Source organism: Aspergillus sydowii (genome assembly GCF_001890705.1).
Source record: "Aspergillus sydowii CBS 593.65 unplaced genomic scaffold ASPSYscaffold_3, whole genome shotgun sequence".
NCBI lineage: Eukaryota > Fungi > Ascomycota > Eurotiomycetes > Eurotiales > Aspergillaceae > Aspergillus > Aspergillus sydowii.
Genome location: NW_024467861.1, coordinates 2,270,365 through 2,294,863, shown reverse-complemented (window position 1 = coordinate 2,294,863; position 24,499 = coordinate 2,270,365). Strand labels below are relative to the sequence as shown.

The following is a 24,499-nucleotide window of genomic DNA, read 5'->3' as shown; positions in this document are numbered from 1 at the left end:
AGTCCGCTTAGTTGAGTGTTATTTTCGAGCAACGCAGTCATGTCTGGTATGTCCTCAGACCAACCCAACCGACCGCCATGACTTCATCGATGGGCTGCTAGTCCGGTATCTAACAGGAAATGCAGGTTACGACAGACACATTACGATTTTCTCGGACCAAGGCCGTCTCTATCAAGTTGGTATGCAATCCGGACACCAAATAAGACACTCAGACACCGCGAACACGACCTCAAACGATCAGGATCCCGCTGACAAGTATCCCCCAACCTGCAGAATATGCCTTCAAAGCTATCACCGCCGCAAATATCACTGCTATAGGTCTAAGGGGGAAGAACTGTGCAGTGGTTTTGTCTCAGAAGAAAGTTGCCGTATGTCGACTTACGTATATCCGGCGTAGACCGTTCTGACCGACGTTTAGGATAAACTGATCGACCCCTCGTCTGTCACGCATATCTTCAGGCTCTCTCCTTCAGTTGGCTGTGTTATGACCGGCTCTATTGCCGATGCTAGGGCCTACGTCGACCGTGCCCGTGGCGAGGCTGCGGAGTTCCGATACAAATACGGTTACGAAATGCCATGCGACGTTCTTGCCAAGCGTTTGGCCAACATCAACCAGGTGTACACACAAAGAGTGCGTCCTTTTTTTTGCTTTCTTATGCTGCAATGTCTTCGTTTATTTTCGGGCGGCTAATGCTTTTTATGTCATGTAGGCTTATATGCGCCCGCTCGGGGTTGCGATTACCTTGGTCTCTGTCGACTCGGAGAAGGGCCCGCAACTCTACAAATGTGACCCTGCCGGTTACTACGCTGGGTACAAGGCCACTTCTGCTGGTCCGAAACAGCAGGAGGCTCTCAACCACATGGAGAAGAAGCTGAAGAACAAGGATTACGCCGAAGGTAACTGGGAGGAGGTTGTCGAGCTAGGGATCACTGCCTTGAGCAACGTGCTGAGCGTGGATTTTAAGAAGCACGAATTGGAGATTGGCATCGTCGGTGGCCCTCGAACAGACGGCAAGGAGGGCACAGATCCCAACTTTCGGGCACTGACTGAGGAGGAGATTGATGAACGGCTGCAGGCTATCAGCGAAAAGGATTAAACCTGTTGGCCCGATCGGTAATGCTGGTAGACAAACGATAACAACACGATACATGGATCGCATTCTAAATCTGGGGTTGCTCCGATGCGTAGTGTCCCTTGCTTATCCTTCCCCGTAGTCAGCCTCCTTTCCCCGTAAGCCGGTGGCGATAGCGGTTGAGAGCACAGCAAAGCATCACTGTCAGAAAAGGCGATATTGGAAAGCTTGAGGACCCAATTCTACAGGCCGAGGGTATATGCAGGCCCGGACGCACACAAAGCCCAAACTGTAAGACTGCCCCGAGGCGCAGCTGCGCGCTCAATAATTCGGCTAGATCTCACGATAGCACAACATTAGGTAGGCTCTGGAGACTTTGGACGATGTTGGCAGGAGACAAGTTGTGAAAATTGCCACCTGATAGCGCATCGATCGTTGAGACGGGATAGGAGTGGGTTTATGAAGAGAGGGATCAATCAGAAGAGCGAGCCTAAGGCTGCATCTGGTCCCTGTTCAGCTGGCGTTGTCGCCTTGGTCTGTGGCTGAGCACCGCCAGTGGGTTCCTTCCCACGTTCGTGCGTCGCTTCGGCTGCTCTTCCAGAACTGTGTTTCTTCGTCTGTCCAATGCTCGCCCGTCCTGGGCCCCATAAGCCTATCTGTTACTTGACAGACTGTGGCAAACTGGATACGAAACGACCGACCCCAGCTGGCCTGATCGTCTAGACCCGTTTGGAGCTCTCCCTGTGAACTCCTCCGAGGCCGAGCAGTGGCTTTGCAGCAAATGGGCGCTCGCGAATTATCGAAATCCAGCCTATGGTGTCTGTCACTGCGTTTCGAATTCTTTTTTTTTTTCTATTCTTTCTTGACGCCGCCTGCAGCATGTCCATGCTCCTGGGTGGTTCTTCTCCAGCGACATCACCTCGCATCGGCGTGTGGGATTGATCCATCGCATCCTCACCCAGTAACCAGCGTAGCCACAGTTGCTAAGGTTCACGCTTAATCCCCTGCTCGGTTCCAACTCCGTTGGGCTGGCGTAGCTAAATTCTATCTGCGACAACACATGGTTCCCACGTCTCATGGAACTCCCAGTCCGTTTGTTATAGATCCACTCCAATGGATCTAACACCTTCCAGCTGTGATGTCTCTTGGGACTGCCGACATCAGCAAGCCATTGGCACAGCCAGCCACATCTAACGATGATCCTACTCTTGCAATACCATTCTCCTTCCCAACAAGATGACTGAGCTTCTACTCAAGAACGTTGCTGTTGAAGATTAAGCTTAAAAGGAATATCCCGCCCTCCACCATGGATCAGACATTCGGATGAAACAGGCACTCATTCAGTCAAGCTTGAAGGCTTTACTATCCTATTCCATTTTTTTCCTTTAGTATACAAAAGCCTCGCTCTTTTATTTTGGTTTTGCCTTCATTGTTATTTTGCTTCTTCTTCTTCTTCTTCTTCTTCTTCTTCTTATTTATTTGCCTCAGTCTTCCATCTTCCATCTCAAGGAACAATAAATCCCTGGAACGGAGCAACAGAAACAGTAAAAGAGGACCCGGAGTTCTATCTACACTATGGCCGACGGACGTAAGCAGAATTTCCCTTCTTAGTTGTAAGAAGATATAAGCATAATACTAACCCATACCAGTGAATCAAGCACGCGCCCTGAGGGTAGCTGAACTAATGAACGATTACCGTACTCTTCTCCTACACATCTCCCAGCTCAACGTCTCGGTATCAGCGGAGGATCAAGCGGAAGATGGCTATCGGGTGCTCAGAGAGTGCCTTGCGGCTGCGAACGCCTTGATGGCTTCGAACTACAGCCCTAGCCCACCACCAATGAATACTTCGAACGAGGAGGCTGAAAAGGCCCAATTGCGGAGGTACTTCCCACGTCCGAGCGATTCTACGCCGCGTATAGTTCCTTACGGTCAGCAGAGTTATACTTGACGGCAGTTCCCGACGGTTCCAAGCCCATCGCATCTACCTTCGAGCAGCAGCAGCCAAGCGATGGGCCATGCACCGAGACAATATCCTTCAAGGACAAAGACCAGGACCGCAACACGCGGGCCAGATAAAAGCTGTGAGCGGCACCTTCCGGCAGGTAGGTTTAACTCTTCTTCCGTCTCCTTCCTTCTAAGAGTATTATTAACCGTACTGGTTTAGGAACTCGCACAAATATCGAACCAGCACGTTGTCGCTGATCTTCGGGCAGCTGATGTACGGGCGGGTCACTGGCTTGACGACGACCCGACATTGGATGCTATTCTCTCTTGGATCCGGTCTCATCCATGAGCGCAGGGCTTTCGCTTTCTGGATTGAGATTGGGCGCCGGTTCGCCGAGCAGAGAAACAGGCCGAAAATATAAGCTAATGATACGACGGATTGACTCTTATGACACGACACTCTTCTCCATTCCTTCCCCGGTTGGCGTGACATGCATTATTACTACCTCAGCCGTTTCATGCGCAGGTCGCTTTCAATATCATTCAAAATTAGCGCTTGGATTGTCAGCTGGGAACGTTCTATTACTGTTTTTCTCTCTTTTTCTTCTCTTATGTGTCCAAGATCTTCCTGTTTCTCTGGTGGCGGTGATTTCTCTTTGAGTGCTGGTTTACATTCATCGTTCGATTTACCGTCAGGGCGGCTGCTATGCCTACAATTTCGTTTTGATTTCAATATGTCCGCATCACTGGATAACCCAGTGTCTTTGGAAGTTGCATACAGGGTATGATGTTTCGGGTTTTTTGTTCCAGCCAGGAAGAATTAAATGGGGCTGTTCTTAATCTATTCATATATTCCTATACTTCCTATTCTATCTTAGACATCTCTTAAAAATTTTGACCAAATGTTATTGACCGCCAATATCGCAGAACAGACTTTCAACCGACAATGTTTTCGCCTCCTTCTCAACGCGGTATCTCCTCCGTTCTTGAGCTACAGAGTATACAGTAGCATTGGGTAGCAGCAACCGGGCCACCAGCTGGGCTGAACACGCGCTTGCGAAGCTTGTTGTAGAGGTGGGGAGGGACAAAATCTTCCTCCTTTCCACCGATGCAAGTACGTAGCAGGATTCCCACAGTTGTGCGGTTGAATGTTTCGGCAATTGTGGACGAAGACCCCTGCAGTAGTAGCTCAGTGATGACTGATCTGCCGCGGTGGGGAGGGCCAGTGGAGAGTTCAGCTGAGGTCTGTTCAACTCTCTTGCGCTAAACGCCCGTTAGCCGAGAATCTCCGCTATCAAGAGTCAGTATGGAGCCAAGACTCCAAGAGACCTTGAGAGGTATTATTGTTATTTGAACAGAGTTTTACGAGTTTTACGGGGTACACTTCTCGCTTGTCCTCGGCGCGACTCGGGACGTGATCCTAAATGCTTGACGTCCATCATGTGGCTCCAAGATCCCTCGCAGAGTTCAACCAAGGCTTGCGCCGGTGAGCAGGCCGCCCATTTAACATTGTAGAAATCCCAGACTATAGCCTAATCGTCACCGAGATGATCGAGGCGAAATACAACCCATGGTCATTCCCATAGCTTAAACTGGCACTGCAACCCTATCATGGTTCCCATGATGTCCTCCGCAAATGCGCCTTAGCCTCGCCCGTCGATCATGGGAGGCGCCCTAACTCTAAATTTGCTTTGAGTTAAACATGCTTTACAGTTTACAATAACCTCGTCAACTTGGTCTTGGAGGCCACTGGAATGATTTCTCATCGGGGTGATGTTTGTCCTACAGTGGCTTCCATGCCAGAGTCCGGGGGTTGGGTCTGGGTGCTGACACTGGCACAAAATGCGCTCGTGACAACTCACCAGACGAGCCGTCCTCGATTGCTCGGGCGTCGCATTCTCATGCCTCCGAGAAGTAACCCTGCTTGAATGTCCCTGTCTCGCCAGTCCTATTGGCGCCGGGCGATGTATGTATCATCGGATGACAGCATGGAGAGACCCTGCAGACACCCTCGCGCAGGAATGCGTAGAGACATCCTAGACAATAGGGAGAAAGCAAAAAGGCAAAGAGGTCAGACACCACGATCACAGACGATGAAATGAAGGTCTCGTGTTGGATGTTTCAATGGGTTGCGCGAGATCTATTCGGTTCGACGGTCCCATCTGGAACAGATATAAATAAAGCTTCATCGTCGGGCTGTGTTCAGTGTCTCGGACTCGGAGTATCCGTCACAAGCCACCCGCAGCTTTCCTGATCTCTTGCTGCTTCTGTCTTGTCATCGCGCTTACATAATTATACACCAGCCACACTGTCCTTGTCCCGCGTGCACCGCCTCAGCTGTTTATAGCCAATCATCTTTCACTGGCAAGTTACGCCACTCGGTACCTGAAGCATAAGGCACCGTTTCAGGTACGCTCAGGTTTGAAGTCATACTAGTACTATTCTTGGATTAAGGCAGGAACAACGCAGGCTCCAAGATTCTTTCGCTTCTCATTCTGTCCATTTTGAGCAGAGAGCACTTGGCACTAGTGAGTCCCGTTTTGGCTCCTCATGGTCTTTGCCCGGTCTTTATATCTCGTCTCTATTCCCATTCTACTCGTCACTCTTTTCCTCCATTACTTTGGAAGTAACACCTCTCTGTTTGGGTTACAGCGCAGCACTCCTCCATCGTTGAGTAATATACCCCCGCCCGCCATGTCTGGAATGAAAGCCGTGGGCTATTTTGTCAATTGGGTGTGTATTTGCCTACTCCTCATTCTCCCGCCCAAGTTGATGATCCGATCGACATCCAAAAATATTTTTGTTTATCCGGCTAACGACAACCAATTCAGGCGATCTACGGCCGCAACTATAATCCCCAGGATCTCCCAGCAGATAAATTGACCCATATTCTCTACGCTTTTGCCAATGTCCGCCCGGAATCTGGCGAAGTGTAAGTAGTCTGAGTTCTGAGAGAGTAGCTGGACCTGAAACTTACCCCACGTAGCTACCTCTCGGACACCTGGTCTGATATTGAGAAACACTACCCCACCGACTCATGGAATGATACCGGAAACAACGTCTACGGTTGCGTCAAACAGCTGGGCTTGCTGAAACGTCAGAACAGAAAGCTCAAGGTTCTTCTTTCCATTGGAGGGTGGACTTATTCCCCCAACTTCACCCAGGGTGCCGGTAGTCCCGAGAACCGGGACCGCTTTGCCCAGTCTGCTACTAAGCTTATTACTGATCTTGGTTTCGATGGTGGGTATCCTTTTCCCTGATGCGATGTTGAATACCAATTAACTTCTGTGTCTAGGGTTTGACATTGATTGGGAATATCCTCAGGGTAAGTCACCTGGGCGTCGGTGAGGGTGATGATGAATGCTAATAAAAGTGTAGATGATGCCCAAGCACAGAATTATGTGGATCTTCTTCGGAGATGCCGTGAGGTACGTTCGTTCCAATGTACTTTATATATCTGGGCTAACCTGCTCATAAAGGCTTTGGATGCTGCTCAAGGCAACCGGAAGTTCCAACTGACTGTTGCTGTTCCGGCTGGTGAGTGTCACGCCGAACTTTGAAATTCATACAGACTCTGACCGTTGAATCGCAGGTCCTAGCAACTACAATAAGCTCAGGCTACAGGAGATGACACCGTATCTTGACTTTTACAACCTCATGGCTTATGATTACGCCGGTAGTTGGGACCAAACGGCTGGCCACCAGGCAAACCTCAACCCGTCCACAGACAATCCCGCATCCACTCCGTTCAACACGGTTCAAGCCGTGAATCACTACATCGACGAAGGGGGTGTTCCATCGGAGAAGGTTGTCCTAGGCATGCCTATCTATGGACGTGCTTTTCAGAACACCGATGGCCCCGGACAGCCTTACTCAGGTATTGGCCAAGGTACCTGGGAACAGGGAGTGTATGATTACAAGGCTCTCCCCCTTGCTGGAGCCACCGAGCAGCTGGACACCAACATCGGTGCATCGTGGTCTTACGATTCCTCGGCTAGAATGATGATTTCGTACGACACCGTGGCCATGGCCGACATCAAAGCCCAGTACATCAGTGACCGCAAGCTTGGTGGTGGGATGTGGTGGGAGACCAGCGCCGATAAGGGCGGCAAGACCGCAAACAAGGCTGACGGAAGCTTGATCGGCGCCTTCGTTGAAGATGTTGGCGGTGTCGGTGCCTTGGACCAGACTGAAAACGCCATTGACTATCCTGACAGTCAGTACAACAACCTTCAGAACGGTTTCCAGTAGGACAATAAGGCCGATGATCAGTCACTCGTTGTGTTGGAATTGGGTCGAATCACGCTGTTACGATACATTCGCTATATTGTACATAACTACTACTATCGTTACTATACCGGTATACCCCGGCTAGATAGATGAGTTTTTGACTGGTGAAAATTTTAATTCATATTCAGTATTGACAAGGTTTCTGTTTCAAGGCCACTATAGAACGATCCAAACGCACACGTCCTATCCTAACTCCGCCATCCCTCAACCGACACAAAACACCGGCACAAAGGAAGGCGAATCCCGGCTAGTCCATTTATTTGGACTCGTCGAAAACGTAGGTAAGGTGGCACTTGCCGCAGTACTGACGGTTCTGCATGGCAGCCATGAAGATACCAGCACCACACTATAAATCATTAGTCGCTATCTTTGACAATGGTGGTGGTGGTGGTGGTGGTGGTGTGATAAGATAACATACCTCGGGAGCGGGGCATTCACGGCGCAGACGCTCGATCTTGCCATCGCCATCAACCTTGTAGTACTTGAGCACAGCGAGCTTGGTCTTCTTGCGCTTGTGCTTGATCTTCTTGGGGGTGGTGTAGACCTTCTTCTTGCGCTTCTTACCACCGCCACGCAGACGCAGGACGAGGTGGAGGGTGCTCTCCTTCTGGATGTTGTAGTCCGAAAGAGTGCGGCCGTCCTCGAGCTGCTTACCCGCGAAGATCAGACGCTGCTGGTCGGGGGGGATACCCTCCTTGTCTGTAGCGATCACGTTAGTTAGTGGCTTTTTTTTTTTTTTTTGCGGTTTGCTGTGAAATATTCAGCCAGATACGCACCCTGGATCTTGGACTTGACATTGTCGATGGTGTCGGAAGACTCCACCTCAAGGGTGATAGTCTTACCCGTGAGGGTCTTGACGAAGATCTGCATGTTGGAAGGCCTGGTGGTTTTATTGATGTTAGTTTTTCTGATTGTCTTTCAGTGTAGAGGCTTGCTCTCTGGACGATTCATTTTGCCTTCTGCATTTTTTTTGCTCTCAGGCTGTTGTGCTCTGCTTTACGGCGACACACAGCTTGCGAGGGCTGCAAAGGAAAAGAATATCCGATAGAGCTGAATAGCCTTCCATGGGTTGGGGTTAGGCTGCTCACCTCGACAGAACTTGTCTTCCTCAACCTTCGTGCGAACTTGCGAAAAGATCTTGTAGAGCGGAGAGAGTGGGCTCGTTAAAATCGGTTGTGTGATCACGTGAGGGTAAATTCTAGAATAGGCTTAGTGAGAAGGACCTTGAGACGGGCGTATCACATGACTAGCAACTTGTAAGATCATGTGACTGGGATCGGAAATTTGTTTATCTGATGTCATTATTGGCCTGAATTATGAGGCCAACATCATGATCTACACTGTCGAGCGTCAAGTTTCTGGTTGCTACCCAACTCTGGGACGGGTTGACGACGACAATCCCTTTGCTTCGAATAATTGAGAAATGAAACGATTATTGCTTTGGCTATCTTCTAGGCTATTGCTATGGAAGGGAGCCTCAAGATGATAATGTCTCACCCTCGCAGGCGCCGGAAGGCCGGGTTTCCATCCCATGAACGACAGGATGCAAAAGTCGAGACCACCACAAGGGCCAGAGCGAGCTCCTTGCAGACAGGCTAGCGACTCGGATCGCAGCCTAATCACGATTTCTCCGTGCCTTAGCCAGGGCGGCAGTGATGGTATCGATCCACCTGGCTAGTCCTCGTAACCTGTCCACCCGCGTTGCTGGGCCAACATCCCCATTGTTGATCTGAACCGTGGATAGCTTCAGCAGCTCCATCCGCCTTTCCTCGGTTCCCACCTCTAAATACCTTATCTACCTTTGGGGCTGCTCTTCATTCCAGGTTCATCTCATCAGATCTGGAGCTTGAGACGCTCACCTTTGAGCAAGTCACCACTTACTGGTCTCATTGGGTCCTTGTATTGCTCGACGACCGAGAAAGAAAGAAAAAAGACCATACTCCCACAAGCATATTCGTCTTGAGATAGATTTAGCCCCAAAAAAAGCGGCCTAATCTCTTGACTCTGCCCTTGTTGCGCTTCATCACTGCTCTCCTCTAGCTTTTCCATCTAGTTTGTGTTCTTTATTTGAGAGACCACTTACTGACACTCTTACAGGCGGTCTTTGTTCCCATCTGCGTGGCCCAGCCCGACGGCTAGCAGCTCTGCGTGAGGTTGGTATATGGCCTACATTATATGCAGGTTGTATCAGTGCATATGCTGATATGTATGATTTCTCCAGTTCCTGCAAAAAGTGATCTGTCAGCTGCCGGTTTATCGATCGTGCGACGAGTATCTTGCCCACCATGTTATCAAACCAAAATAGTCACCTTCAAGGGCGCCATCGCCAACATCGGCGGCAGATCTCGACACCCTCCGCATTCGAGGCCGCTAAACCCCCGAGTCTCCCCCCACAGGCATTGCACAGATTCCATGCTCATCGCCGCGGCCAAAGTCTGGACCAACGAGCCGTGCAAGCTCAGCGACCACAGCTCGTGCAAGATGCGTCAATTACTAACCAAACAGCACCGCAACATCAATCCATTCCCTTCACTACTCCCAACTCGACTCTCGTCCCTTTCATGCCCGACTGCCAGGTCTTCGGTCAAGACGATTTGCAGGCTCTAAGTAATGCCAATTACCAAAACCCGCAAAATCTGCCCTATTCAAACACGAGCTTTGTGAAGACCGATGACCAGGTCCGCGACGGTCGACCTGTCAACTACCAGCTCAACCTCATTCAGCAACAGCAGCAGCAACTTCACAATGTTAAGCTTGGGTGCAACAGCACACTTGAAGCCCAACTGCCTGACAATGGCTCTTGGGATATGTATAACCCAAGCCTTGCATCCTCGCTGCAACAAAGCACGAGCACGAACCAACCACCACTCGATATGAGACGGCACTCAATTCAGTCCAACCCGAGCAACTCATATCGCCCACACACTCCAAAGAAAACCAAAACGCGTAAGCAACATACAAGTTGACTCAACTTCTTACCCCATTGCTGACAAATAACACAGAATACTTCCCCATTTCCCCGGCAACTACGCCGTTCAACAAAGCAGTCGATATTGCCCAGTACTGCGCAGAGCCACAGGCCTCCCCATCAAAGGGACAGAATGTTGGCGATGCCAGCTCCCAGTCGTCGTATATGCAACGCGCCAAGTCTCTCCAAGGCGTGGCTGGAACTAGCTTTTCACAGCCGAAGAATGAAATGCCCTCCCCCCCTAACACAGATACATTTGCGATTGATGGTTTTGATACGTTTGACTACCAGCAGGGTTCCAGTTTCGATATTCTTAAGCCAGAGGACATCCCCAACAGCCAATATTCCGCAGCGCCCTCAACATCGTCGTCCCTGAACTCCCCCGAGATCGCTGCAATTCCAAACTCCGAGGATTACACTGAAAAGAAAGCAAAGGTTCTAATCTGTCCTGCCACGCCTAGCCGCCTCAGCCCAAGAAAACACTCCAGTACGCCAAGCTCGGCTTCAGTAGCAAAGGCGAAGCTCTCTCCACGTGTCGCATCGATTGACAACCTCAACCTTGACGCCCGAGTGCATGCCTCTATCAAAGAAACCGGTGTCTCCATCGACGAAATTGCCGCGTATATCCACGGACCGGATCCAGAAGATGGCAAGTGGGTTTGTCTCCACCCCGGTTGTGAGCGCCGCTTTGGCCGCAAAGAAAACATCAAGTCGCATGTACAGACCCACCTAGGAGACCGCCAGTACAAGTGCGACCACTGTGAGAAGTGTTTTGTCCGTGGGCACGACTTGAAGCGCCACGCCAAGATCCACACCGGAGACAAACCATATGAATGCCTATGCGGCAATGTCTTTGCCCGGCACGATGCCCTAACTCGACACCGTCAGAGGGGCATGTGCATTGGTGGCTACAAGGGAATTGTGCGCAAAACAACAAAGCGTGGCCGGCCCAAGAAGCACCGCCCAGAGATGGACGAGAGACGCGACAAGGCATCAAAAACTCGCCAGAGGATCGCTGAGAAGTCGTTCGACTCTTCGGAGTCAGACACTTCTCGTCATACACCCCCATCGGAGATCTTCGAAAACATGAGCATCCACGGCTCTAGCTCAGCGGATGAGATGGTAGCTTTTGACAACCCAAATTACCTACCACCAGAGGTGTTCACCTTCACCCCCCCTGATTCTCCAAATTACGGAATGAGCAGCAAGCCAGGAAGCACCCGATCCCTCACCCCAAGCTCCGAAGACGAAATGTTGCCCTTATCACCATCAAAGCGGCCCTTGGAAAACATTCTCGAGGAGTCGGGTCTTCCACATATCTCAGACTCCGGCACATGCTCGTTCTCTACCGTTTCAAGCGGAACCACCCATGCACTTTCCTCTCCACACACTGCGCCCACTCTGAGCGATTCCTCTCAACCACCTGATCTGGATATCTTCATCAACAGCGAACCCTCCTCTGGGTTTGGCAAGCACGAGTTCTCCGCCTTGGGCGACCCCGACATGGCCACATTCCCCGACTACATGAATTCTTCTGCATTTGAAAACAGTTTGGATATGTTGCAAGGGAAGAATTTCTCCACCGCACCCTCTATGGGCGACGATTTCTTTCTCCAGTTTCAAGTCGACGAACAACCGTCGGATGTCATGTCTAGGGAATTTTTCCTGGACTAAGACACATTCACGCAGCTTACCTTAATGGAGACTTGACGACGCAACGTAACTCTCGGGATAATATAATGGCTAATGTTCAACGAAACACCTTCACCTCTTCACGACTTTTGGCTATCGACGACTGGAACCCATGCCGATGGCAAACGATTTTCGACTTATAGAACCACACGATATGAGATCATGTACAATTCAGCGACTGCGATTCCCAACGACAAAACCTCATTTTCGCGCAAATGTTTCAAAATGACTTTACTTTTCGGGACATTTCCGTCTTCCCTCTTTGAATCCATTTTTGGCCTTCTTTTTCAATATGGCATCTGTACGACAAACGACATTTTCTGGGGCTTACTGAGTGAATTGCTTAAATAGATCGGCGTATCATTTTTCTTCTTCTTCCTATTTACTTTGTTTACAGGCCGTCCCTTCTTTCCCTTTGTGCTTTTCATGCTTGGACGAATTTGCTTTTTTGTTTATGCCTATTTCGACCTGACTTGTGGATGATTTTTACGTTTTTGCTATGTTTTCAGATTCCAAATGCCTTCATGTTTACCCGGGGATTGAGGCGTCGGATACTAATCTGGCGTTTTTGCTCTCGATCCTTGGTGATTGATTGGTCTTTATTGATCGCTCGTCTCTTGGCCTGTAATTTACCTATTTAGTCAATGAATTATTTAAGACTGACAATTAATCTCCAGCTTGTACTTGTTGGAAGCCTCTTTGGTTGTTTGTCCCGTAGTTTCTAGCTTATGTCTAGTGGTGACAAGAAGGATGAAGTTGGGCTTTGAGTATATATACACATTCGATGTATGCAGGTTATATGAAATTTGGATGCTCAGCGGCACCTCTCCGAACTTTAAACAGCATATCCTAATTTGCAACCACAGCCGTGTACCTTATATAGCCGGGTTACCTTAGGGCAAGCGCAACCCACAGCCAAGGCCCACCTCAATCGCTCCTGCCACAATGTATTGATGAGATGTGTACCTTCCTTGGTACGTAGCTAAGTGGCGCAGCATACAGATTAGATGGATAACAGTCGCGACTTCCTGTTTCACGGGTTATTTCCAGGCTTAAATAGGAAGGAGCAACCTACGGCGGGATGACACTACATAGGTTGCCTTCCTAGATGAGTGGTCACACCTTCCTTCCTAGATATTTGACACAGCACTGCCCTTTGCAAAAAAAGTGCGGAGGCGCAGCAACATAGCGGAGCTGCCTGTGCCTCCTCCTAACCCTGATTTCCAACTTAGAACCCGCGACGGAATCTAACGTGCCAGGACTCTATTTTTTGCAAGGTTCGTGAAACTCCCCTGGGCTATCACTTGCCTGCGTCTTTTTTTGATGATTTTAGTTTCCAAGATAGCGTTGATCTAGTTGAGTACATTGATCATCCATGTACATATATATATTTATAATCCAGGTCCTCATAAGGAAAGTTCATCATCAAACAGCCAAGGTAGGTTGTAAATATGCAATTGGTTTAAACGACATGACGTAGCGCCAATGAATCCAACCGGTCTAAGGAAAAACGTATTGGATCTATTCCAGTGACTCGCATCATCTCCATGATATGGACAACTCGATAGGATGATTCCCCTCCGAGACAAAGACATCGCTTTGCACTTTGCCCTTTGGAGCCTTGTCCGCGAAGAAGGTTGTGTTCCCGTTGTAAGAAAGCTTGCCGTCCTGGGCCTATACGGTCGATTGTTAACCGATATTGTAGACCATTTGGGTTCAGCGATGGGAAGGGAGTGACTTACACTGAACTCCACAGGGTTCGATATTTTGGAATTGCAGGTCAGAATGTCGTTCTTAAAGGCGCAAGGACCCTTGCGCGACGAGAGCGTGAATGTATCATCTGTAAGCGTTAATATTAACGTCAATGTTGCTTTATTTTTATGTGATGGAGACGAACCAGAGGCCTTCTCCGCTCTGAATGTTGCACAGGTACCTGATGAATACCAGGTTCCGCGACCGATTATGCAACCTCGCTGCTGACCCATCGTAGAGACAACCAAGCTCCCTCTTCCGACAAACGGAGCGCCTGTCGGCTTAGGTGGATGCCGAGTAGTAGTGGGTTTTCCGGGGTTGTTGTTCGGGGTCTTTGGTTGGTAAAAGATGCCATTCGTTGGACAGTTGGATGTTTGGCCGTCTGTAGTCCATTAATCTCTAATTAAGTTGAGCGAGAGACAGGAATTATGCTCAAAACGAAACGGGGTTCGGATGAAGCATACCTGGGTCTGATGGGACAAAATTTCCTGTTTGTAGAGGGCCCTTGACGTTGAAAAAGTACCAGACTTCTTGTAGCCTGTGGGAACGGCAGCGTATTGTGACTGTTGCGCCGTGGGCTTTAGATAGGGTATCTTCAATCTCATGACGAGTGTATGTTTGAGTGTATGAAGGGACAATGTTTGCATCGGCAAGGGTCTATAGGTTCTCAGTAATCCGTGTGACATAGCTGGTCAGTGCGAAAGGACAGACCTGGTAGGTAGGTAGATCGTGGAACAACTCTACGGTTTTGTCAAAGTAGTCGACAACCTCTTGTTGTGGATAGTAGTCTGAGTAACAGTGCGTCTCTAGCGTACTGACACAAGTGCCGTGTTTGTTCCATTCGTGCTCCCAAAGATTCGGATCGTCGCCTTTATAGTCTTTCCAATAGGTACTCATTTCGTCCAACAAGTCTCTTCGACCTGCATCAACAAGAATCAAGGATATATTGCTATACCTTCTATGTGAGTCACAGAACTGGTCAAAGCCTCCGTTACAATGATCCGGCCTGGGCATATATTATCAGTTCCAGGAACTCTACGTTTAATGCGGCTATACAAGTCCGCACAAGAGTGCTCACCAAAGTCCGTGAATGGTCCACGAATCCTCAGGGCCGATTGCCGGATCAGCATCCCAGAACTGGGTTTGCAGCATCTGCCCACCGGGATAGTTGAAACAGCACGTGTCTTGGCCATGATAGCGAGTCTGACAGCTCAGCTCAAGTTCGCCACATTGTTGAAAGGGGCTTTCTGAAGAGGCGCTATCTGAGTTCGACAGAGATGAAAGGCTCAGAGAGCTCGTCAAAACCTGAAGGACCTGTTGTGGTCCTGGTATGGCCTCGAGAAAGCCTGAACCCATTGGGCCCATTGTTGCAATAAGGTAGTACTTGCTCTTCTCGTAACAAGGTGTTTTGACACTGGTGCTCCGATCCGGAAATTTATACCAACGAAGCACAGTCTGTGGGTGTTTGAAGAGCTAGTCCAAATGATATAACTGCTAGAACGTTTGTAGAAGCTCTGAATCCAAGCTAGCATGGAAATAGCTCTGTCATGTGGTGGTTGTAGGTACCTGACTCCCACGTGAAAGGTTAATGACTCAGCGTAATGTCACATGGTGGATCCAGCTGATAAGCGGCTTATCGGGGCTTAGCTGGATGAAGCTCAGTCTTCTAAGGACGGGAGCTATATATTCAAAATATGAGTGGGGTATAATCTAGATACAAATAATGCGGTTGGTGTCTATAGAAGGCTTTCCCCACAAAGATACATGGAAGAAGTGGCGGCTTTCATGCCTTCTGAGTCTTTTCAGCTGCAGTGGCCTGTTCTTGCGCCCGTTCTTTCCACAATCTCAAAACTTCAAAACCAACCTCAACCGCAATGAGAAGAATTATAATCCATTCCAGCCGGAGACCGTGGGTTTCACTGAGTCGTTCCCGGAGGACACTGGCGATCTCTTGCGCATAGTCCATCTTCTCATTCAGCAACTTGATGCGGATTCCAACGTCCAATGCCCGTCCAACCTGTTCATAGTATCCTTCCAAACCAAGCTCATGCCGACTGTCCCAGAAAAGATCAGGAAGTGAGTCGGTGAGTTCCGAATAAAGATTCAGCTGAGCACGGACGCTAAGAAGTTGTCCTGTTTTTCGAAGAATGAAGTCTCGGGTATAGGGTAGGCGTGACCCTTGTGACAAGAGCGTTGGGATGGTTCGGGTGGACTCGAAGTAGCTAGCTAGCAATGTTTCAAGAACCGCCAGTTTTGTGCTGCGCGCCAGCCCAGAAGAAAATGCGACCTTGGTTAAAACGGTATCCACAGATTGATGGCCACCGGATTGTGATTCCGGTGTCCCATCACTGGGCTTGGTTCCTAGAACAATCGTGTCGCCCTGGATGCTGCTATTCTCTCGCTGAGCATCCTCGACATACTCCATATCTTCAGTTTCCAAGTTATCGATATGCGCGCCCTCTGCCGCGGGAAGTAATGTTCTGGTCGCCAAAAATGACGTAAAACCTTCGGGGAGTGCCCATGATACGACCGTACCTGACGGAAAAACAAATATGTCGCCAACTTCCTCTGGAGAAAGACCGGACGCGCTAGGGTTGCTCACTCGGCGTATAGAGTCTAGAGGAACATGAATATGGACGACTTGGGGATATAAACCTGTGTCGAGGGGGTCCGGTTCGTATCCTTTCTCCTGTAGGATTTCTCTGGCCTTGCGAATGTTGAACTTCTCGGCTACAGCGTACGCGGTGATTGCCTATGATTCAACCATCAGCGGTGCTAGTGGAATCACTCCAAAAAACCAACCTTTGTCCGTAACAACCCGGCTTCCCTAAGCCGTGCCTTGGATTTAAACCCATCCTTTGATCTCTGTGCCTCTACCGCTACCCTCCGTAGCGATGTTGGTGCGGCTGGCGACCTTCCTCCCCTTCGCCGTTGCTTCTGAGACTCTTGCGATGCTCCTTCGACAGCGTCGCTGCCCGTAGGCTGCTTCTGGGTCAGGAAAGCGTTGGAAGAAAAGAAGTCTTTTCGACGTGGGAGACTCAATGATGGCGACGCATGGAGATGATGACTTTGAGGTTGCTTCAAGATCCGAATCGTCGCCGGCCGTTTACAGATCGATAAGACATATGGTCGTGCGAACATGGTAGCGCCTACCGCGGGATCGGTTGGTGACAATCTGCGTCAGTACATAACGTAACAGGCTGGGGGTCACTTTGAATCATGACCGGCTGGACGAAGCCAGAATTGCCAACAATTAACAACGTGATAGCAATTAAGTCTTCAGTCCCTGGAAGCCGGAGAAAAGCGGCGTGACTTCATTGCTTAGTCATGTTTCAACACCGTTAGCGTGTGACCTACCCCAGGTACGAGAGCTCCCGCCTATATCATGATCTCGCCGGCCGCAGCCTCTAGCTAGAGCTTCGGTCGCAGGTACGGAAATCCTATCCGCGATGGACGCGCCTGGCGCGACTGAGGCATCGGCGCATGCCCCTAGAACCAACCCGGAACAGGGTTCGCCTGCGAGACCTCTAACCCAACATAGACGCCCTCATCGGCAACTTCACACCGAAGCCGACGATGACGATAAAGATCAGAACCAGAAGGAGGACGAGAGTGCTGCAGAGACGGGGTCAGAGCATGAAGACGGGGAGGATTATGAGGACGAAGATGAGGATGAGCCGCATCTCAAATACACATATTTGACTAAACAACTGGGAGGCGTCTATCGGAACGGAGATGCAACAAGCACTTTTCTGGCGGCCGGGGACAAGATGGTATGCGATCTGAGCTGAGATTCAAATTTATAAGACTGATGTTTCTCCAGGTACTTGGAACGCATAATGGGAATATTGTGGGTAGCCGATAAACTGTCCAATGACTTTGGAACTGACCTCTTTAAGCATGTCTTCTCAGTACCTTTGCTTCGCGCTCTTCGTGTTTATCATGCACATTCCGCCACTGTCACGTCAATATCGATATCACCATTTCCTCCGCAATTACCGAACATAAAGCATGAATTGGCTAGCAGAATCGCCGAAGACCCGAGCACGACCACAAAGCCATCCTCCAGCTCTGGGAGTATTCGGGGCCAATCCAAACAAACTCCACAGGTCGCTCTTCCCTCGACGCCATCAAACTCAATTTATATAGCCACATCTTCAATAGATGGAAATGTATGTATCGCTTCATTACTGGATAAAAAGGATGTTCTGCTGCGAAACTTCGGTCGACCGGTCCAGGCTGTTGTGCTGTCGCCGGAATACAAGAACGATCGGACATTCATCTCAGGCGGACGGGCCGGTGAATTAATCCTCACAACTGGAGGTAAAGTTGGCGTCAGCACAAACTCAACAACAATGGGCGGCGCAGCAGCTACTGCCTCGAGCTGGTTGGGAACTTTTGGCCTTGCGGGAAATACTGGCAAGGACACTGTTTTACATAGTGGCGAAGGTGCCATCAGTACGATAAAGTGGTCGCTATCCGGAAAATATGTCGCCTGGGTCAATGAAGAAGGCATAAAAATTATGCGCTCGAATCTGCACCTCGACTCAGCAGACTCAGAACTTGCATGGAAGCGCGTTAGCCACACGGACCGTCCTAACCGTCAAGGATGGGAGGAGATGGCCGGTGTCTGGAAGGCTCGCGCTGAGTGGGTTGACGAATCCCTGCTTGAGAGCGAGCAATTGCCAAATAAAACCAAAGGAGAAGAACCCCGGGATGAAGCTTCAACACCGACACAGTCAACAATAGTCAAAGAACGACTGGAGAAACTAGTGGTCGGTTGGGGAGGCACTGTTTGGGTAATACATGTCTATCCTGATCGGCCTAACAAGAGCAATAAAGACCTGAGGATCGGCTCCGTTGAAGTTGCTACAATGTAAGTCGGTTACACAGACTAGTCATTGGTAGGTACTAATGCACTTTCTAGATTACGGACGGATTGTATAATATCCGGGATTTCATTATATTCTCCCACCGTTCTGGCTGTTCTTGGCTATATAGAAGCAGAAGATGAACCAACGGACGAGCAAAGCGGCCAGAGCGGTGATCGAGTGGGCCGTCGTCGTCCACGCGGACAAGAGCCTGAACTTCGCGTAATTGATATGGAAAGCAAAGAAGAGCTCAGCGCAGATACTTTGTCTGTCAGCCGATACGAAAACCTGACAGCTTCGGACTACCACATGTGTGTTTTACCGCCCTGGAAAATGAACGTGCCTGTTTCTCAACGAGGAGCATTGGGTGCGCTTGGTACCGGCCTTTGGGATGCTACGATGTATCCCGCACGCCTGTTTAGTTCCGCCGCGAGCATCCGCAGTTCAACAAGCAGTGGGGATAGAAACTCTAGCAGAGCACCGAGTACCTTTGGCTCACGGCGTCTGGCCCCTGACGAGCCTCTAGCTACGGAAGTGCAGGAGGTCACGGAGAGTACAGGACCAAAGATCTTTGTACACAGCCCATATGACTGCGTGGTAGCTCTGAAGAGAGACCTTGCAGACCATCTCACATGGCTTAACGAACATGAAAAATATGCCGAAGCCTGGAGGCTTCTTGATGAGCAGCCTGAAGCTGCAGGGTTCATGAACGAGGCTGGTGACAATATCTCAATTATTACAGAAAGACCTCGGTCTAGTCTTAGTGATTTATTCGGGGACGATAGATCCTCCATTACAGCGACGGACCGTGGCAGTGTTACTGCGGCATTACAAGAAAAGCGCCGCATTGGTGAGCTGTGGATAGAGCAACTCGTCAGAGATGATAGATGGCAGGAGGCAGCTGAAGTATGTCTAAAAGCGTTGGCTGCTACGCCTAGATGGGAGCACTGGGCGTGGACTTTTATCCAAAAAGACAAGCTAGATGAAATCTCGTCCATCATTCCCGTTGATTTACGCCCACCTCTGCCGCCAAAACTCTACGAGAATATTCTTGAACATTATCTCTCACGGGACCGACAAAGATTCAGTGGACTCATCGACTCTTGGCCTTTCGACCTATTTGATGTGCACACCATAACAACCGCTATCGAAGAACAGCTCGAATCTGAGAAGATGACGCCGGAGACGGATGATGGGCGAATATTGATAAGGTGTTTGGCCAAGTTATATCTGGCCGGCGGTCACTACAACGACGCACTACATTGCTATATCCGGCTAAAAGATGCCGATACGGCGATGGCGCTGGTCAAGGACCATCATCTGCTCGATGCACTCTCCTATGATATACCCGCATTTATCATGATTCGAGTCTCGAAGGAGCAGATGAAGTCAGCACCCATTTCAGAACTTGCAGACATTACAGCCGAGCCCATTAAAATGTTAGTTAGCGAAGCATACACGGGAATCGTACCTCTGGATACTGTTATCAAGCAGCTACAGGCAGCGGACAGGCCTTTATTTATCTTTTTCTATCTGCGGGCTCTTTGGCGAGGGGAGTCGCTTTCCCGCGAGGCTGAGAAACCCCGTCGAGGGCGCCACAGGCAGGATGCAGCATCCAAATTGGCAGCTGATGAAGGCAAGAACCTCGTGGAACAATTTGCCGACACAGCAGCAGATCTCTTTGCACAGTATGATCGTCCGTTGCTTATGGAATTTTTGCAAACCAGCACGGCATATTCATTTGATACTGCCGTGGCTATCTGCGAGCAGTACCGCTTCACCCCCGAGCTCATCTATCTGCTGTCCAAGATGGGACAAACAAAGAGAGCATTGAATTTGATTCTATCTGATTTGAAAGATGTGTCACAAGCTATCGCGTTTGCGAAATCTCAGGATGATCCAGATCTCTGGGAAGATCTTGTAGACTATTCTATGGACAAGCCCCGTTTCATCCACGGTCTACTAGCCGAAGCTGGGACGTCTATAGACCCCATCAAACTTGTCCGACGGATCCCTAGTGGACTCGAAATTGAAGGTCTACGAGAGGGACTTACTGGCCTGCTTCGGGAGCACGACCTCCAAGCAAGTATCAGTCAAGGAGCTGCTAAGGTCCTGCAAAGCGAGGTGGCGGTTGGGATGAATGCCCTCCGTAGCGGCCAACGTCGGGGAATCAAATTCAACATCACCGAGGAGTCTCCAAAGTCGGAAGACGCCAGTACATCTCCAGAGCAGCAGCTTGGCGAGGCAAAGAGTGAAACCGACTCGGAGAAAACACCAACACCGTTGCCGAAGCCATCTACGCAGCAAGCCGGAAGATGCGCAGGCTGCCATCGCTCATTCCACGCAACTGGTAAGACAACCGCTTTTATATTCTCGCTAGCTCGCGTTTAACATAATTAATTATGTCTTTTAGAGAAAGAAATACTCGTCGCTTTCGCCTGCGGCCATGCTTTCCATCTGTCCCATGTTCATCAATCCCAATCTTCGTCCCCGATGGATACGCCTGGGACCCAGTCAGGAGCCCAGACTCCTCGCGCAATCCCGTTTTTGCGCACGCAAACTCTAGATGAACCGTCAACAACATCCCGAACTGTCGGTCCAAAGGTAACAACTGCGCGTCTTTTGCGGGACAGAATTGGCGAGGGTTGCCGGATATGTGCCTCAGCCAAGGAACTGGAAGCCGTTGGAGATTCAGAGAACTAAGCCTTGAATTCAGGGGATGAGCTTGTTTCGTTTGAGGCTAGGTTTACACCTACATACTATAACGCCTAACCGACTAAGGACACACTCTGTATACGGACTAGTTCTTGGTCTGCGGCAGGACTTGATGATCTAGCACGGTGTCGTGCAGAGAGAATATGTATTATATGAAGATACCCATAAAGTTTACTATAAAGAACCATTCCCCCAGATCCTACTTCAGTCTACACCTCATGCCGTACAGCTCAGGTATAGACCAACCCTCAAAAATGACAACCCAACTCCCACAAAAACAAAATAACCAAAAGATGCGAAGCCCCCCAAGAGCACGCCACGCCACGTCAGACAGAGCGAAGCACCAAAAAGTCAACCTTAATAGTGTGACACTGACAGCAAATACCAAAACCAAGGAATGCAATGCAATGCAGGTAATCGTCCACCGTCGTTGACTGTGGAGGTGACACAGATCTACAAGCCCAATGCCGTCTTCGATCGCAGGATCATTGAGAAGAGCTCGCCCCCTTACGTCGTGTGGCTTGGACAAAAAGTCAGATTGTGGACTGTGGTTGGTTGATCTGGAGTCGTTGGAGGAGGGCTGATAAAGTTGAGTCGATGGGAGGGGGGAAGTTGGGACGGTGTGGTCTAGTCCGCCCCGGAGGTGAGCTTTGCTCCGGTCGCTCGTGGACCCGTGCTGCAGGAAGAGTGACAGAGGTGGCGGTTTACACAAAGTACATCGTAAGGTTTCTACTAGGGAACACCGGCTGTTGACGGTTTCTATGGATTCCATGGGCCATGGACGAGTTGGAGTTGCGGGAGTTGCACTCGTAGATATATCTCCAACTGTCTACCCCGAGGTCCTGGTTCCTTTCAATCTAGAGCAATATGGTATGAAAGAAAAATTAAAGAGAAATTTACGCTGTTCTAATCTCTTGCAGGAAAAGCACAGCTCTGACTCGGTCTATTTGCAGCAGGAGACAAATACGGTAGTCGGGTTGCACCCTCGGCCTTGGGGACCCCCAAAGATTTCGGACCCAATAGGTTTGCTGCTTTCCTCGACCTCTCGTTAACTGGTTGTGGTTCGAACCAAAGTTATTAAGCCAGTGTTCCCACTAGTGACCTCCTGAGGCGCTGAGGATTTCCGCGCCAGTCAAAGTCCTCGCTTTTTCTCTGTCACGGTGATGTGCGAAATGAGAACCCCGAAAGATCTTCGCCCTTGGAAGGTATAAGTCTACCTACGTAAAAAAAAAAAAAAAAAAAAAAAAATTCAATGTGAGGTAGGTCCTAAGCTATGTAAAAACAGAAAAGGCCAACCAGAGCTGCATCAACCAAAAGCAACCTGTCACCTACGAGTTGCGAGGAGGAAGGGTTTTTCCGACGATTGCGGATTGTCAAAGCTGAGTTTTCAACTAGAGGCGATGGACAGCAGCAGCAGCAGCTCTGGGTGTTGGGCGCAGAGTGCAGACAGGAGGGATTCGCCATTGGATGGGATCGAGCCCGGGACCAATATCGGCTGTGAAGGAGGGTATATCTGCAGCGGTTCTGCCGTCTCCTGCTCCATCTCCTGCTCCATCCCCGCGCCGGCACCATAAAGAACCAAAACCACATCCTTCATCATGCGTGTTGCACAAAGGGATAAATATCCGTATGAGTCAGACTGCGTCGAACACAATTCGGAGTCGATAAGGTACGTACGCCAGAATCGAGGCGGTGCCGGAGAGTTCTGCGATCGAATGATAGTTCGTCATTAGTGCACAGGGCAAAGAGAGTTGGAGGGGGGTACACGTACTGGGTGGCAAATCTGGCGTTCCACACCGTCATGCACCCGCGAGTGCGACCAGTGGCATTGTTTGCTGGTTCCAGTAGTGGTGCTTCGGGTGTCATATGAAACTGTTTACTCCCCTTATTAATGCTGAAGGTTACTGCAATGGTGAGCCACAAGTGCGACGATCCTGCCCTGTCGAGGCAGAGAGACACTGAGAAGTGAGAAGGCTGTGTTTGAGTGGCGGTGCTCGTATAATGTGCAAGTCTCATTGGCGGGCCGGGACCCTGTCTTGTGGCTGGTATATTCAAGGGCAGATATGGGATCGTCGAGCGTCATTTGACTCGTTGTATCTACAAGGGGAAGGAGGTGGTGCTCGGTGGCAACTGGCAACCCGTGAGTGAAGAGATCGCCAGGCAATCAAATACATGCTCCATGGGTGCGCCAAATTGATAATGACAATGAGACTTTTGAGAGCGCAGGATGCGAGATCCCGTTTATTGCTGTCCAATAACTGCTGTTGGAACCTTCATCCACATGGCTGAACATTGGGCACCTGCAGCATTAGAATGAGAAGCGGAGAACCACAGTCTACTTGTATATATAGCGTTTGCCACTTTACTAATAGTCATGGGAAAATAAATCCTCGACACGGGCCAGACGAGGGCTTGGGTTTCGGTCGGAGCGGGGAACGGCCAGGCAATCAGACTGCAATGAGGAAGAATCAGAGCGGAGTGATGAGTGGTGACAGACCATGGAGCATGGAGCCTCTGGGGATCGAATCGGTCTTTTTTTATACCTCTTACTCCGAAGTACACTCAATCGCTCCCACTGGACAGGTTCCTGGGTCGGTTCCGCCGGGCCTGAAGTTTCTCTCCAATCGTACCTTTGTAGCTGGAGCTCAACATCAGGAACAAATAAAGCGATAATAAACAACTAGTATAAGTTGACAAAAAATAGCAACGAACAACCATTGAGTGCTTCTCGGGGTCCGTGTATAACGGAATGGGCTTTAAGGGGTAAAGCGCTCTGCTTGAGTGAAGTATTGCCATTTTTGGCTCATTTATTGAATGAAAATGGTCTGGGCCCGATCAACAAAGCGCAACGGATTAACCCCAACGCTTTCTCGATCGCGAATCAATTGACAGTTCTATCCACACACGCACTCAGTTGGATTTAGATTGTCGCAAAGCCCGACCCAAATACGCAATTCTTAAAATTCTTCTCTGTGTGACGATTGCAAGTTCGTCGGCGGCTGAACGGGTTGACGACAAGATGTCATAATGACGCAATGATGCGAGTCGGACTGTTACCTTTCTTCCTCTCCGCCCTCGTCTCTTAGGGCGGACTGTGGGCTTGGTGTGGAGCATGGACTGTGCGCCATCCACACTTTCATTTGTTCATTTTTTTGCAGTGGGTGGTTCGGTTCAAGAACCAGCAAATTGCG

General features: G+C 49.7%; 9 protein-coding genes across 9 annotated transcripts; 5 read left to right on the top strand and 4 right to left on the bottom strand.

Moving 5' to 3' along the window:
- Positions 1-39: 39 nt before the first annotated feature.
- On the top strand, positions 40-1,097 carry prs2 (proteasome core particle subunit alpha 1; the record flags this gene model as incomplete). The annotated part of the gene is made up of 5 exons (XM_040844674.1): positions 40-46; positions 117-179; positions 274-368; positions 419-631; positions 711-1,097. 5 exons carry the CDS (start codon positions 40-42, stop codon positions 1,095-1,097), a joined length of 765 nt encoding a protein of 254 aa, XP_040704979.1.
- A 1,551-nt stretch (positions 1,098-2,648) lies between these two features.
- Positions 2,649-3,369, top strand: ASPSYDRAFT_87725 (uncharacterized protein; the record flags this gene model as incomplete). The annotated part of the gene is made up of 4 exons (XM_040851889.1): positions 2,649-2,661; positions 2,723-2,957; positions 3,013-3,178; positions 3,241-3,369. 4 exons carry the CDS (start codon positions 2,649-2,651, stop codon positions 3,367-3,369), a joined length of 543 nt encoding a protein of 180 aa, XP_040704978.1.
- Positions 3,370-5,402: 2,033 nt separating this feature from the next.
- ASPSYDRAFT_43069 (glycoside hydrolase family 18 protein) lies at positions 5,403-7,658 on the top strand. Its single transcript, XM_040846587.1, has 8 exons — positions 5,403-5,429; positions 5,490-5,753; positions 5,852-5,952; positions 6,007-6,260; positions 6,316-6,345; positions 6,399-6,448; positions 6,500-6,557; positions 6,613-7,658. The coding sequence occupies exons 2-8, from the start codon at positions 5,571-5,573 to the stop codon at positions 7,269-7,271; spliced, it is 1,335 nt and encodes a 444-aa protein (XP_040704977.1). The 5' UTR covers positions 5,403-5,429; positions 5,490-5,570; the 3' UTR covers positions 7,272-7,658.
- On the bottom strand, positions 7,567-8,180 carry ASPSYDRAFT_87723 (ubiquitin-ribosomal 40S subunit protein eS31 fusion protein; the record flags this gene model as incomplete). Its single annotated transcript, XM_040851888.1, has 3 exons — positions 7,567-7,656; positions 7,729-8,009; positions 8,087-8,180. 3 exons carry the CDS (start codon positions 8,178-8,180, stop codon positions 7,567-7,569), a joined length of 465 nt encoding a protein of 154 aa, XP_040704976.1.
- A 1,415-nt stretch (positions 8,181-9,595) lies between these two features.
- ace2 (putative C2H2 transcription factor (Swi5)) lies at positions 9,596-11,952 on the top strand (the record flags this gene model as incomplete). Its single annotated transcript, XM_040844673.1, has 2 exons — positions 9,596-10,256; positions 10,313-11,952. 2 exons carry the CDS (start codon positions 9,596-9,598, stop codon positions 11,950-11,952), a joined length of 2,301 nt encoding a protein of 766 aa, XP_040704975.1.
- A 1,557-nt stretch (positions 11,953-13,509) lies between these two features.
- On the bottom strand, positions 13,510-15,078 carry ASPSYDRAFT_147985 (T2 family ribonuclease; the record flags this gene model as incomplete). The annotated part of the gene is made up of 6 exons (XM_040841764.1): positions 13,510-13,644; positions 13,713-13,810; positions 13,868-14,104; positions 14,187-14,379; positions 14,434-14,728; positions 14,801-15,078. The coding sequence occupies 6 exons, from the start codon at positions 15,076-15,078 to the stop codon at positions 13,510-13,512; spliced, it is 1,236 nt and encodes a 411-aa protein (XP_040704974.1).
- Positions 15,079-15,505: 427 nt separating this feature from the next.
- Positions 15,506-16,863, bottom strand: ASPSYDRAFT_29667 (RMD1 family protein; the record flags this gene model as incomplete). The annotated part of the gene is made up of 2 exons (XM_040844672.1): positions 15,506-16,474; positions 16,525-16,863. The coding sequence occupies 2 exons, from the start codon at positions 16,861-16,863 to the stop codon at positions 15,506-15,508; spliced, it is 1,308 nt and encodes a 435-aa protein (XP_040704973.1).
- Positions 16,864-17,171: 308 nt separating this feature from the next.
- ASPSYDRAFT_146659 (CLH domain-containing protein) lies at positions 17,172-21,296 on the top strand (the record flags this gene model as incomplete). Its single annotated transcript, XM_040841639.1, has 5 exons — positions 17,172-17,495; positions 17,546-17,572; positions 17,622-18,598; positions 18,650-20,978; positions 21,009-21,296. 5 exons carry the CDS (start codon positions 17,172-17,174, stop codon positions 21,294-21,296), a joined length of 3,945 nt encoding a protein of 1,314 aa, XP_040704972.1.
- On the bottom strand, positions 21,199-22,181 carry ASPSYDRAFT_803614 (uncharacterized protein). The gene is made up of 2 exons (XM_040851037.1): positions 21,350-22,181; positions 21,199-21,266 (listed from the first exon to the last, which is right to left on the bottom strand). The coding sequence occupies exon 1, from the start codon at positions 22,078-22,080 to the stop codon at positions 21,508-21,510; it is 573 nt and encodes a 190-aa protein (XP_040704971.1). The 5' UTR covers positions 22,081-22,181; the 3' UTR covers positions 21,199-21,266; positions 21,350-21,507.
- Positions 22,182-24,499: the final 2,318 nt, after the last annotated feature.